The 14,541-nt window shown below is 36.1% G+C and overlaps 1 protein-coding gene and 1 long non-coding RNA gene across 3 annotated transcripts; both read left to right on the top strand.

Annotated features, from left to right (window-relative positions):
* Positions 1-5,520: 5,520 nt before the first annotated feature.
* Positions 5,521-9,597, top strand: LOC142539237 (uncharacterized). Of its 2 annotated transcripts, XM_075644536.1 has the most exons (8): positions 5,521-5,944; positions 6,182-6,235; positions 6,657-6,794; positions 6,892-7,050; positions 7,385-7,534; positions 7,615-7,731; positions 8,615-8,722; positions 8,883-9,597. In XM_075644536.1, exons 1-8 carry the CDS (start codon positions 5,669-5,671, stop codon positions 9,321-9,323), a joined length of 1,443 nt encoding a protein of 480 aa, XP_075500651.1. In that variant the 5' UTR covers positions 5,521-5,668; the 3' UTR covers positions 9,324-9,597. The 2 variants fall into 2 exon arrangements, with proteins under 2 accessions (XP_075500651.1, XP_075500652.1); XM_075644537.1 differs by lacking the exon at positions 6,182-6,235.
* A 1,637-nt stretch (positions 9,598-11,234) lies between these two features.
* Positions 11,235-14,054, top strand: LOC142538809 (uncharacterized). The gene is made up of 4 exons (XR_012818740.1): positions 11,235-11,713; positions 11,843-12,068; positions 12,891-13,277; positions 13,396-14,054. It is a non-coding gene; the product is annotated as an uncharacterized LOC142538809 (long non-coding RNA).
* The last annotated feature ends 487 nt before the right edge of the window (positions 14,055-14,541 follow it).

The raw sequence follows: 14,541 nt of genomic DNA, 5'->3' as shown, positions 1-14,541 counted from the left end.
CTCATTTTAATGCTGCAAAACGTATTCTTAAATATCTTAAAGGTTCTGCTAATGTGGGTCTTTGATATCCAAATATTCAAGTTTTAATCTAGTAGGTTATTCAGAAGCAGATTACGCTGGTTGCAAAATTTATCGGAAAAAGCACAAGTAGATCAGGTCAGTTCTTGGGTGATAGACTAATATATTTGTTCAGTAAGAAACAAACGTCTGTTGCCACATCAACCGCTGAAGCGGATTATCTTGCAGTTGGAAGTTGCTGTGCTCAAATGCTATGGTTACAATAGCAGCTCAAAGATTATGGAATTCAAACTGCCGAATCTCCCATTTTATGTGACAACACTAGTGCAATGATCATTACATACAACCCTGTATTGCACCCTCGGACATAGCATATCGACATTAGATATCTTTTTATCTGAGAACACGTAATGAAGAAAGAAATTCATCTTGAATATGTCTCAACAGATCAACAGGCAGTAGACATATTCACCAAATCGCTACTAGACTGCTAAGTTCTCTTATTTTCGAAATATTTTGGTTTAATTGATTTATCTTAGTCATTTTAACATTTTTATATATTGATTCATTGCCAAGATTAAATACAGGAATTAATAAAGCATTAAAGAGAAAACATCATATTTCATCATCTAATGCCCCCACCAGAAGGTGAACCAAGTTGGCAATCCTTCTCAGAACCTTCTACTCCTTGAGGAGCATCAGCAGATAGACATCTTCATCCGTGAAGATGTCAGCAACATGAGCGATGCGGAGACATCGATGATACTTATTTTTTGTTGCCACTCGTTTCCTCATGGTAACAAGTCCTTCCTCATGGAAAGACTGCAGATCTTGGATCTTGTTCCAGGTAGATGGCGTCTTTTCCAAGACGCTATCATCTATCTTGAGCTTCATCGCAGCCACTATGGACCGCATGAACTCCTCTGCTAAGTCTGGTTGTTGAGAACTACTCACCTTGTCCATATGTTCCTGCTTTGATAGCGTATTATCTACTGAAATTTTTAAGTGATTTTGTGACTAACCAGTTTGCTCGTATTTATAGATTCGAAACATACGAAGAGTCACAATCATTATTACTGACAGGAGGATCTGAAGAGATTTATGTCCACCAAGCATGGTTCATCTTCCGAGGATAAGCCCGTCTAATGCATATATTTAGGGGGAAATATCGGTTCAGTCGAAAATTAATGGGTTAAAGGAAACAAGTTTTCAACCGCTGAGGTTGACAAATGAACAACCCATGTTTATTGAGTGACTCAACCACTTACCTCCTAATCACATTAAAGCAACCGGTTCGTTTCTTTTTGCAAGGCACGTTTCTCAACGACATTACATAAAAATCACTCAACTCTTTCTCCACATCATTATGTAAAAATCACTCAACTCTGTGACTGACCTATAAGACGTCACAATTATTTTCTTAAAATTTGAAATAAATCATTATACAGTCGTCTGAAATTTTTCAAATTTTAAAATCCCTCCACTGACAGTCCTCCACGTGGACTGATCTGTGGCTCTCCGAACCAGACATAGACACATGAACCTTGTATTATCACTTTTATTCTAATATAGAAATTTACTATCTTCATACTGTTCTTCTGAGGCATTTTGATTGTCAAAGATCATCCTGCAAATTTCATCATCTTCTTAATCGCACAGATGATTGCATCCATTGCTCACAACACCATCGCTGTCAACTTTGCATTTGTGCTCGCCATGAGCAATAAGCCAATGCAAGCTATGTTCCGAATGCTCGAATCTTCCGGCCTTCGTTCCTTTTTGGGATGCAGTGAGCAATACTCCGAGATCCTATTGAAAGAATTCTTTGATACCGCCTATATGGAAAATAAGGAAATCATATGTGCTATTCAAGGAAAGAATCTTCATATTACCCAGAAGATGTTCGCTGATTTGTTTAAACTACCAGCTGCTGGAATCACTGACTTTACTACTCTTCGAGAGGGCAACATTGAGCTTTGGAGAAGTGACTTCTCTCTCTCTGACTCCCCGATTTCTTCTCCAACGTGCCAAAAATGGGATCTGAAAATTGAATTCAGACTGATGACTGATAGTGGCGAAGGGAATTCTCGCCAAGACCGATGCATATGTCATCATAAACGTGTCCCTTTTTATCATATACTTTTTCATATCATCATATACGTTTCGTGTATCATATACGTATTTGTATTCCCATTTTCATTGAATTCAGATCCTCAACTGTGACTTTCGTATCAGCTGAAGGTTGATAGGATTCATCTACGTATTAACCACATTACCGGGGGGCGGGGACATCAGCGAAAATCTCAACAGTCAACTGAGCTTTGGCCTTACATATCATCGTATTAGTCACAATCAATTCATCTCCTCCACCTTTTCGTATTTCCATCACTTATAAAAATTTACGCATATACATATTTCATTTTCATTTTAAAACCAAGCACGCAACATCTCTTTTAGCAGTTAACGTTTCATCATAAACATATTAACATTATTTACAGCATTCAGTGCACTGCCAGGACGTCTAATATTTTTCAGGTGTAAAATGACCGTTTTGCCCCTAAAACCTTAACTTCCCCAATTTATCTTTAGACTTTAAAACAACTACCCAAATTATTCCAAACTTAATATAACACCTTAAAATACACTCATAAATATTTTTTAGATGTAAACTTAATCTTCTCGACTAATTTCTCAATTCGTATTTAAACTTAGACGTACATTCCGGTTTTGACTCGTATCGACTCGAAACTTAACCAAAACTTACCAAACTTGAACCCAAGCTTCATAACACCTAACTAGACCATATTAAATCCAATTCAAGCCCTACCAGCTACTGAAGTTTCTGCATAGGTTTCCTAGTTCTAGTAGGATTTGAACTTCCTCCTATTTCGGCTCTAGCCCCTAACCACTTGGTCCAGACCCTGGTCGACCCTCCTAGGACCCTAACAAAACCCACTAGGACCCTCTTAGCCCAATCTCCTTGGCCCATGCACGAGAACATGCATGATTTAACCCCACGCGCACAGCCGCAGCTAGGAAGTGTCCAAGCCGCGCTCAACTCTCCTCCAGCTCCTTCCAGATTCGCGTGGTCTGTCTTGGCTCGAGGCTAGGACCGTCACGAGCCCAGCCCTTCACCCAGAAAGAGCCTCGCGCAGCCTCCTGTCCTGAATCACCCAAGGCCGAGCCCTAGCCCACTTTAAGTTCTCGACCATGCGTTGCGTGCAACTCTCATGATCTAGCCCTCATTCCAGCCTTCATGCAACCTATATAAGACCCTAGCATGACCCTCATAATCCCCTTGGACGTGCCCTTGACAGCAACAAGCCGCCGCATGCCCTAGGAAGCCCTAGCCGAAAAGTCCTTGTTCACGAGGAGTCTATTTTCGTCCCTCCTGTCACTCGGTGATGTCCAGCCCTTATGTCAGCTTATCTAGGCCCTCAAACCCTCCTAAACTCATATCTTCCCATAGCTCTATGATGACAGCCACTTTATGCATCATTAGGAAGAGTTTTAGGTTTCCAAAACACATGTTCTAATCATAGTTTGGTATAAAAACGAAAATAAATACAAACCCAACATGTTTTTCATGCAAACATGCATCAAATATATATTATGGTGTGATATATGAGAAAAAAGAGAATTAAGGCGTGTCCTTTGCGTATATTACGCTTGAAAATAAATTGACGATGCGAGGAACGATGGCGGAGAGGAGGCCCCTTGCTGATTTTCTTCAAGAAACAAGTGACCTTCCTCTACCATTTACGTGTGGTGTGGTTGTTGGCTGATGAAGGAAGAGTCCTTGTTGCTTAGGGGTGATAGGCGTGAGTTTATTATGGGGTTTGGGGAGGATTTGTTAGCTTTTATTTTAATTAAAACTCATGGTGCAATCTTGGGCCCACTAGCCAAATATAATAATCCCATTAAGCTCATTATTTGATATTTAAAATATTTTGTTTAGAAAAGTTTGTGAAAATATTAGCCGAGTTCATACTGTTTAAAAATACAACTCGATGTGTAAAAACACCTTAAAACACCTCATTTTCGAAAATTCCATTTTAAATACACAATACATTAAACAATTAAAAATAATTATTTAATAAAATATTTTTCCTTATATGGTCACCGATTTCCGTTCCTCGATCGCATCTCGAATAACATTTGAAAACATAATGCATTCTAGTAGAAACTATATTTTAAATATGTAAACATACCTACCATATTTAATAAATGCAATTAAAATAATTTAATTAAAATAAAAAAACTGATAATCATACATGCATGTGGTTCATATCGACCTTCAAATTTTCGGGACGTTACATGTTCACTCTTTTAGGATAGATAGTTCTCGAGTCTTTCTTCTTTTTTTTTTTTTTTTTATGATTTGAACCTAGTATAAGGGTATTTAATTTTAGGTTATTAAATAAAACTATAGGAATTTATTAAGTTTACATCACGCATTACACAATTTATGAAATTAATAGAATATCTATATGCTTTGACTATTTAATATTTATCCATCTCAAAATATCGTTTCAATTAACTCATCACATGCACTAAGCTGTAACTTTCAATTCATGGTGAATTTTCCATTTTTTTACCTTTATTTATGTCTTTAGACGTCACTCCATATTTTTCATAGATTTACATCAATTTATGGGTATCAACGTACTAGTTGAAAATAATTTTAATTACTAAATATGTTGCGTACACACGACGCTTGAATAATTCACACAAAATTTATGTGTGTTCCGATTAATAATTCAATCCAACCTTGAGTTTCATCATTTAATGTATTAGAGATTACTTAAAAAAAATATACTTCATAAAAATATTAATCCAGAGATGTATCTAAACTGTCTTAGGCTCTTAGTTCACCAATAAAATCATGAAATTAGAAGACTGGTTGCATGTTTCAGTGAGAGATGAAGTTGTCGTGCTAATGTCATCATCGATAATTTTATTAAATGTTCATGAAATGATTAGATGATGTTAAAGTATTAAAATTTTATTCTATTTAATAACTTTGTATTTTAAAAATTTAATTAAATAACACATAATTTTTTTTAAAAAATTACAATGGCAAATAATTAAATCACATATATTGACATCATAGTATTAATAAATAATAGAAACTGTTGTTACTAATTCGGTATATTAGTTTTTTTTTTTGAAACACGGTATATTAGTCATTAATACATCAAATTTGTTTTCTAAAATGATTAAGTTTTTTGTGAGACGGTTTCACGGAACTTTATTTATTCATGAGATGAGTCAATCATGTCTATATTTATATATATAAAAAAATACATTTGATATAACAAGTAATATTTTTTCACGTGTGATCCAAATAAAAAATTCATCTCATAAAATTGACTCATGAAATCGTTTCATAATAGTTTTGTTTTACAAAATATCCACCCTTTACCCTATATTATTATCAATACAAAAAATAAAAAAGTAAAAAATTATTAATGAAAAATATGCATTTAAAATTAAAATTTAATATGGTTTGAATCTCCAGCAATAATTAGGGTTTAGGGTTAGGGTGGAATCAGGACTGCACATCCGCGCTGCGCTGTCTTCAATTTTTTAGTCGTTGTATTTTTGTTGGAGAACCTTTGTACAAAATATAGTAATTGTGTAGATCGACATGAAGGTGAAATCGTCGAGAACCATTGAATTTTCATCAGACGAAGAAGTCGGGAAGGTGAAATATCGGAACGGAACAGTGTGCAGCAGCGACGATGAAGAAGCCAACGCAGACCTCAGTCTGGAAATAATTGAAAAAGCCATGCTTCGAAATCGTCAAAACTTTCCGCGGGATGACGGCGTTTCCGATATTGTCACGAATTTGAAGCAAGAGAGAAAGAAAAAGGACAAAAAGAAGAGTAGGAAGAGCAACGGACCCGTAGTTTCCGACGCTGCAGTAAGCATTTCATTTCTAGTTGACTCATTAGAAATAATTTATTGGGTTGAAGAATTTCTTTTATGGATTTGAAACCTTTGGTTTTAAGTTCATGATTTGTGTGGTAAGGAGTATGCGAGCTTATTTTCTATTGAATTCGGTAAAAGCCAAGTCCTTTTGTGGAGGCAGACCATAGTAACTTGTCACATTTTATTGAGTCATACCGTCCACCGATTAATATTCTGGTACCTGTTTCAGGAGGCGTTTGAAATAGACATGGGTTTTCGGGATTTTTGTGGGGATTTATTTCAGGTAAATTTAAAACTAAAATAAAGATTAGTTCGTTATGTTTTGCAGCTGGCTGCTTGTAATTGAATTGCACTACTATTATTTTTTTGTTTCTGTTATGTTGGAAGAGCAGTGAAGAAGCGCATTTTGTTTTTCGATCAGGCTAGTAATTCGTTTGGCTGGTATTTTTTTTGTGATATTAATTAATGGGATTTAGTGCCTGTTTAGATAAAAGCATTTGGAAATCTGTCTCCTGATCTAAAAATTACTTTTCATTATTTTTTCGATCTTGTGTTTTCTAGCTCGTGTTTTTGTCAGACAGGAGCATTTTTGTTTTATTTCCTTGTGTTGAAACATATATTTCGTTAAGCTGTAATTTCCGTTCTGTTTGACCTTTGGCCATGATTTTTTTATTTTGATTTTTCATTATCTTTGATTTTGTAAGGTTGATAATGAGAAGCATGTCGATAATGTGAAGGATGATGAGAATTCCAAGACTGACAAAGCCATTGAAATTTCTGATAAATATGTCGAAACAAATCCTGTTGAGATGTCTGACAATACAGTCCTGAGGAAGCTTCTTGTGAGTTGAAATAATTTGTGTACAAGTGTCATTTTGGGTTATTCATGTGTCTTCACAAGAAGGCTTAGTTTGGTTGTTACACATATCATGATCTCAGCGAGGGCCTAGGTACTTTGATCCTCCAAATAACAGTTGGGGAGCATGCTATAATTGTGGGGAAGAGGGGCATACAGCTGTCAACTGTACTTCTGCTAAGCGCAAGAAACCTTGCTTTGTTTGTGGGAGCTTTGAACACAATGCAAAACAGTGCACCAAGGTGTGTGCTCGAGACCATGTCCAATTTACCTGAGTTTTTCTTGGAATATGAAAATAATTATTCTAGATGTCGTTTTCTTATTTCCTCGCTATTGTATGAAGTTCGTCTGTATTTTTCATGGGCTCATACAAGTTCCCATAGTTTAATCCACAATTTTGCATCACCGTTTGACGGTATATTATCCTGTGATCTTGGATATGCAACATTGACAGGAAGTCTCAAGGCTTGTTCATCAGACTTTTGCTGTTTAGAGTTTTGTCAACTGATTTTCACGCTTTGTTTGTTTGTCGTGTTCTGTCTTCCTGATCTGGGTTCCATCTTTTTTATTTGGAAGGGACGAGATTGCTTTATTTGCAAGCAACAAGGACACCGGGCAAAAGATTGCCCTGAAAAATACCAGAGCACAAAGATATGCCTAAGATGTGGAGATGACGGTCATGATATGTTCATATGCAGGAACAGCTATTCTTCCGATGATCTCAAGGTCCTTCTTTTATGCATGATTACATGAAGACATCATTTCGACAGGATGTTAATTTTTTTCTCTCTCCCTAACTTTTGCAGAATATACAATGTTATGTTTGTCAAAGATTTGGTCATCTTTGTTGTGTAAAGTGTAGTGATCCTGGCCCACGAGAAGTTTCCTGTTATAGGTGTGGTCTGTCAGGCCATACTGGTTTGGTAAGTTTTTACCTAATCCATTTTTTATTATTTTCAATTGTTACTGATTAATTGGAAGTAAGTCAAATAATCAGGGCTAAGTTGCTGTTGCATGTAAAGTTTTTTACATTTGACCTGCGAACTGTACCACATTCAAATATTTGCATGGCAAGAATATATCAGTAGCAAGCATGTGGTCATTTTATGTGTTTTTTAACAGGCAGTGATTGAATAATGTCAGGTTGTCGTTTGACAGTACCTCTAGTATATTGGCTTTTGATATCAGATCCAGAGAATACAACATTCTTTATGTAATCACTGACGAAACATGAGCTCATGAATTCCTTTCATTATGTTGTGTCATCTATTAACCTCGTCTGCAAATGGGATTGTGGTCTGAATTGTGCCTGTGGTGGGTGTTGTTGTGACACGAGCACGCAATCACTGATGAAGCATGAGCTCATGAATTCCTTTCATTATGTTGTGTCATCTATTAACCTTGTCTGCAAATAGGATTGTGGTCTGAATTGTGCCTGTGGTGGGTGGTGTTGTGACATGAGTACACAATCACTCACGAAGCATGAACTAATGAATTCCTTTCATTATGTTGTGTCATCTATTAACCTTGTCTGCAAAAGGGATCGTGGTCTGAATTGTGCCTGTCGTGGGTGGTGTTGTGACATGAGAACGCAATCACTGACGAAGCATGAGCTCATGAATTCCTTTCATTATGTTGTGTCATCTATTAACCTTGTCTGCAAATGGGATTGTGGTCTGAATTGTACATGTGGTGCGTGTTGTTGTGACATGAGCACGCAAGATAGTTTCAGCATCTCTGATTCATGGCAACATTCTCTAACCTTGTATGCATCATTTCCAAATCATCTATATTTTGTTTATGCAGGCTTGTACAGGGTCCCGCATGGATACAAATGGCCCAGGATTGACACATTCATGCTATAAGTGTGGTGTCGAAGGACATTTTGCTCGTGAATGCACCAACTCAACAAAGGTATGATCGATAATTCTTCACTCTTTTGCGTAGATTTAAGCATCCCAAATATCAGGTCTGAACCTCACATCTACTTTCTTCCCCAAATTGGGTACTCCCCCAAGATATGCCTCTCCTTTGTATTGTCACAAGAAATTCATCTTTGTTTGTCTTCCCACAGTCTACCAAGAGAAATCGTGAACTATCAACTCCTAAAGTAGGATCATCTAAGAAGAAGAAAGACCAAATGGAAGTCAAATCTGCACCTCACGACCTTCGCAACAAGTACAAAAAGCAAAGAATTCAGTACATTGAACCCACATCACCTGCTCAAATTAAACACAGAGGTGGTTGGACCACTGAACATCCTGGAGATTTCCACAGCACCAAATCCAAACCAAATTATTGGAGATCCCCTGTAACCCCAAACAACAGAGGATCTAAGATCTCTAGTTCAAACGGCAGTTATTCTTCCAGCTCTCGTCCTCCCAAGAGATACAGCGACTTTAATACTGATTCGACGCCCTATAGTTCGGGCCATTATTATCCACACAGATTTTCAGCTTCACGGTATAGCAATAGCAGTAATGACCGGTTGGGTAGAAGTTATAATCGTTGGTAGATAATCATGGTTGTTTAACTCATCAATGGGTTCTCTTCTTCACCGTGATGACCACGTTTCGGTTTTAATGGGTTAGTGAGTAAGCCGAAAAGCAAAGTTGGCTTGGGAATGCTGGACATCCCAGTGGCTGTTTTCGAATGCTGTTTCCATCGTCGTCTCCTTCCCAATCGGGAATGTAGCATCTTGCAAACCATGCTATAAAGTTATTTTCTGAGGATGCGTGTTACTCATAATATAGAAACAAATTTGCTGGAAAACCTTCCTGAGTATGCATGCATACACCAGCCTAGCCTTGCTGCTGTACCTTTTTGTTTTTGTGTTTAAAATTTGAAAATCTTGTTATTACTTTATCTATCAATCTATGTATCAATTTTTTGCATCTCTTGATATGATGTCTTTTTCAAAATTTAAAGTTATTCTTTGCATTAATTTCTTTTTTCCCTATTTTCTACAATATTGATTTTATTTATAAAATAATAATATTATTATTTTGTTTATATTTATATAATTTATCTTTCGAGTACTTGAAACTTGGATTTCTGTGTTTCGATTGGTAATATAAATTTATGAAAATCGACTTGGTCTCATTTATGTGTAGTATATTTCATCGGAGAGATTCTTTGGCATGTGAGTATAATACATGTATTAAATTTTAATATATGAAGTATAATTCATAAACATTAAATTTTCTTTTAAGTTAGTTTTGTTGGACTAATATATTCTATTTATGTATTTGCTCTTTAACAATTCTCGGATTAAATAAAAAAATACAGTGGGGTTGGTATTTGGGAAAAATTTAGTACCTTTGGAGGGTAATTTAATTATTTTACGAGTATATTTCTCAATAATATGATAATGATGATTATTATTATAAAAAAACCATGGATTTTATGGAAGTTTATTAAAAAAATGTGATTATCTTTCTCTTCATAGTCGTGGTATCTATTACTTTTTAGGCAAAAACTTGTGTGAGACGGTCTCATGAGTCGTATTTTGTGAGACATATATTTTATTTGGGTCATCCATGAAAAAATATTACTTTTTATGTTAAGGTACAGTTTGTCTCGGTGGATGAGAGGGGGATTAGATGACACATACTGTCTCATACCTTGTTCCTTTGTCTTATTGAGAAAAATAAAATGTCCATGGGCCCGACATTGAAGACTGAAATCTGAGTACAAGATATTACACTAGACACTTGAGATGTGTTCTCACGTCTAGTAGTACAGTATTCTAGATTTTCATGAAATATCCCCATTATGCCTTCATTAATTGTACTGAATTTACATAGGAGAAATCAAAAACAAATTAAAATAGGGAAAGAACCCTAGATCATGAAGCTTGTTCGGGAAGGAGAAAGCTGAAGAACAAAGAATGGGGACAAAGAAGTATGAAATAGTGTGAGCCAAGAAGAAGATTCAATCGCTTTCCGATAATAGGGTTGACCGATCGAGACGCTTTGGAAGAAGGCATTGTTGAAATACAACATTTCTCGTCAAAAATACTGGTGAGATGATCATATTTTAGAGGAACAACCTACTTTCACTGCTATGATTTTTTATTGTTTTTGGATTGTTTGTGGTATATTTGTCTTCAATTGGAAGTCCATGCTCCCTATTGAAACCTTTTCTTATTTTTGTGTACCTTTTTTTTTCTTAATCTTCCGCATCATTAATCTACAACCAGTTGTATTCTTTCTTATGTGCCACATCCTTAACCTCCACGGTTTGGTACTATTTTTGTATATTTTCAAAAGTAACGATGTGTACCTTGACTTCTTCATTTTTACTGCATGGTTAACCAGATTTGGACATTTATATGGATTATATATAAACTTTATATTACTAATTTATGATGTGACAGACATCTATTTGTAATGGGTGAAGAAGATGGATACACACAAGAGTTGCAACAAATTCTTATATCTTCCTTTGTGTTCGTCACCATTGTGTCGTGTTTCTACACCAAGTTTTTATCGATAACAAAGCGTAGGCCATATAGAAGACGTGTAAGGCATGATGATTCTGAAAGAATAAATGCTCAAGTGAACCACTTACGTAGGATTATTGACACAAGAGATGTCCAATGTATTGTCAATTTGCGAATGACTCGTAATGCATTCGCACGTCTATGCTATCTCCTAACCCATGTGGGTGGCCTAGTGGAATCTAGGTATATACGAGTTGAGGAGAATGTTGCCATGTTTTTGTCTATTTTAGCACACCACAAGAAAAATAGTTATTGGCCATGACTACCTACGTAGTGGGCATACTGTCAGCAATCATTTCCACGAAGTGCTTAGATGTGTTTTGAAACTACACCTATTACTTCTCGTGAAGCCAGATCCAGTGACAGAAGACTGCTCAAACGAAGCTTGGAAATTTTTCAAGGTACAATGATATATCCTCGATTTAGTAAAGATTTTGTAGATACATGTCCTTTCCTCTGTTTAGAAACTACACCCATTATCCTTAGCTATTTGAATTGTCATCGATGATGTGTTTTCACAATCTCTGCAGGGTTGTCTTGGAGCATTGGATGGTACGTACGTGAATGTTTAAGTACATAATAAAGACAAGCCAAGATACCGAACAAGGAAAGGAACAACAACTGGGAACGTATTGGTCGTGTGTGACCGTAACATGAATTTCATTTATGCACTAACAGGGTGGGAAGGATCGGCGGCAGATGCCAGGGTTCTTAGAGATGCAATTCACCGAGAAGATGGTCAAAAGGTTCCGCGAGGTATGTATTATTTTTACTTGTAATATTGTATCATGTCATTTTGTGTACTATACGATTAATGACCACAAATTATATATTATAAATTTTGCGTTACTTTTACCTTATAACCAGTGTATAACACACTCCAAATCTTTCCTAACTTTGGGACAACGTTGCAGGGTGCTACTATCTATGTGATAATGGTTAACACCTTACAGGAGAACAAGGTACCATATGGACGACTGGGCAATTGGAGCTAGAGGTCCACAAAACTTCAAAGAGTATTTCAACTCAAAACATTGTCACGCATGTAATGTAATTGAAAGAGCGTTTGGTCTATTAACGAGACGGTGGGCAGTACTACGCAGTCCGACATTTTATCATTTGCAAGTTCAGAACCATATCATATTGGCATGTATGCTGCTACATAATTTCATCCGTGTTGAAATGCCCGAAGACCCACTATAAGGAATTGATGAAGTAATTACTGTCACTACAGAAGCTGGTGAAGAGGAATTTATTGACAATATCGAGTCTTCCCCAACTTGGGATTTGTGGAGAGATAACCTTGCAATGTCGATGTATAATAATTAAGTATCATACCAAATCTAGACCATAAACTTTATTTGATTGTAATGCAATTACGTGTACCAATTACTCTTAATAATTTTTGTGTTGCTTGCAAGCAAGACTTCGTCAATATGATGTAGTTGAGTTCTTCCACTGCCTATGACACACGCGTTTGATATTTTTGTGTTTAATTTCATTGTGCACATGTTTATGTTTTTGTTACTGTCTGAAACAATGTGCTACTTTAATTTGTTATTATGTTCTTATTGTCAGGTATTACATCAACACAAGTGACTATGGACATTGGAACTTGTAGCAGTACAATGGCTAACAAGGTGAAGAAATCTGAAAAAAGTCGTCGGGTGTGAAGTGCTCGTGAGGATGAAGTGTTGATACAATCATTGAAAGAAGCAATTGCAAATGGCTGGAAAAGTGAGAACTGGTTTCAAGTGTGGCTACTTGAGTTTCCTTGAGAAGACAATAATGAAAATATTCCCAGGGACCGAATTACGAGGCTGTCCACACATCAACTCCAAAATTCATGTCTGGAAAATAAATCATGGCACATTGGTTACCATGTTGAGTAGAAGTGGAATGGGGTGGAATGATACACAAAAAATGATCGAGGCGTCGGATGAAGTGTGTGATGCATTTGTCAAGGTAACGTTCAATTGAAAGTAACAAAATTGTTTACTTTTTAATTTTACATTACATATTATGTCTATAAGATATTAAATTTAGAAAAATGAATCTATTTTATTGAAAAACAAATTGATAGATTGATAGTAGTGTCAAAACATGGCGATTCAAGTCATGGAAACATTATACAGATTGGTGTGAAATTTTTGGATTTGATCGTGCAATAGGGGGAAGAACATCGACTTTCGCAACTACAGTTCAACAAGTTCTAAACATTGACGATGTCATAGGAACCTGACATGAATATAGGATTCGAAGACATACACCTGAACATGGAGGGGGGTGGTGAATCGAATTCTGTTGCAAATACAACCTCCTTCACACCATCGGAGAACCAAAAGGTAACTAAAAAGAAACGAAAACAAGCAACGCAAGGTGAAGAATTATTTGTTGATGCCATCAATAGCTTTACTGCTATGACAAAAGAGGCAATAGCTGAGCTTGGTAAACGTCTTAGTCACGACTATGAGATCGCTGATGCCTGTTTCAAAGGATGTACTGGATGTGTTACAAAAGATTTCTGGACTAAGCAGGGATGAGAAGAAAATTGCAGCAGAGATGATAGAGAAACCAAAGAAGTTAGCATTGTTCTTCAGTCTTCACGATGATGACAAATTATCGTTTGTGAGAAGGATTAGTAAAACAGATTGACAGTGCTGTGTTGGTACTATCTTGTTTCTGTCTATGTTACTTTCTCCTTTTGTTGATGTGGTATTGCAGGATATGTATTTTGCTATGTGGAAGTAACCGTGCTACATCATGATATGTGTCTTCCACTTTTTTTCAACATATATATGGTACTTATTTGGGGAAGATATGTGATATGGTATTTCAAATTATTGGATTGTTGATATAATTTTCAGGTGAGTTGTTTTTAGTAATATTTGTTTAGCTTTCCTTCCGTCATTAATTCTTGTGTTTCCCCCAACCTTACTGCATTTAATTAGATGTGATAAATTGCATTGTTGTTTTCAATCCAACTTTATGTCCATGGTAACTTTTTTTTACATACACGAGACATATTTCATTGCACACAAATTCCTTCGTTGTGCATGGAGAATGGAATTGTAAGCAAAGTTTTAGGCTTCCATGTACTATTTTTGTCCAATTGTGCTTCTCAATGTGGTTTGAAAGATTTTAAATAAAGGAAGAAAAAGAAAATGAACTTGTAAAAAGTATGAAACTGCCTTGATAATATACAGTAACAACTCAACTATTCTCACTT

This window comes from Primulina tabacum, chromosome 3 (genome assembly GCF_025594145.1).
Source record: "Primulina tabacum isolate GXHZ01 chromosome 3, ASM2559414v2, whole genome shotgun sequence".
Lineage (NCBI taxonomy): Eukaryota > Viridiplantae > Streptophyta > Magnoliopsida > Lamiales > Gesneriaceae > Primulina > Primulina tabacum.
This window is presented reverse-complemented; position numbering and strand designations above follow the sequence as displayed.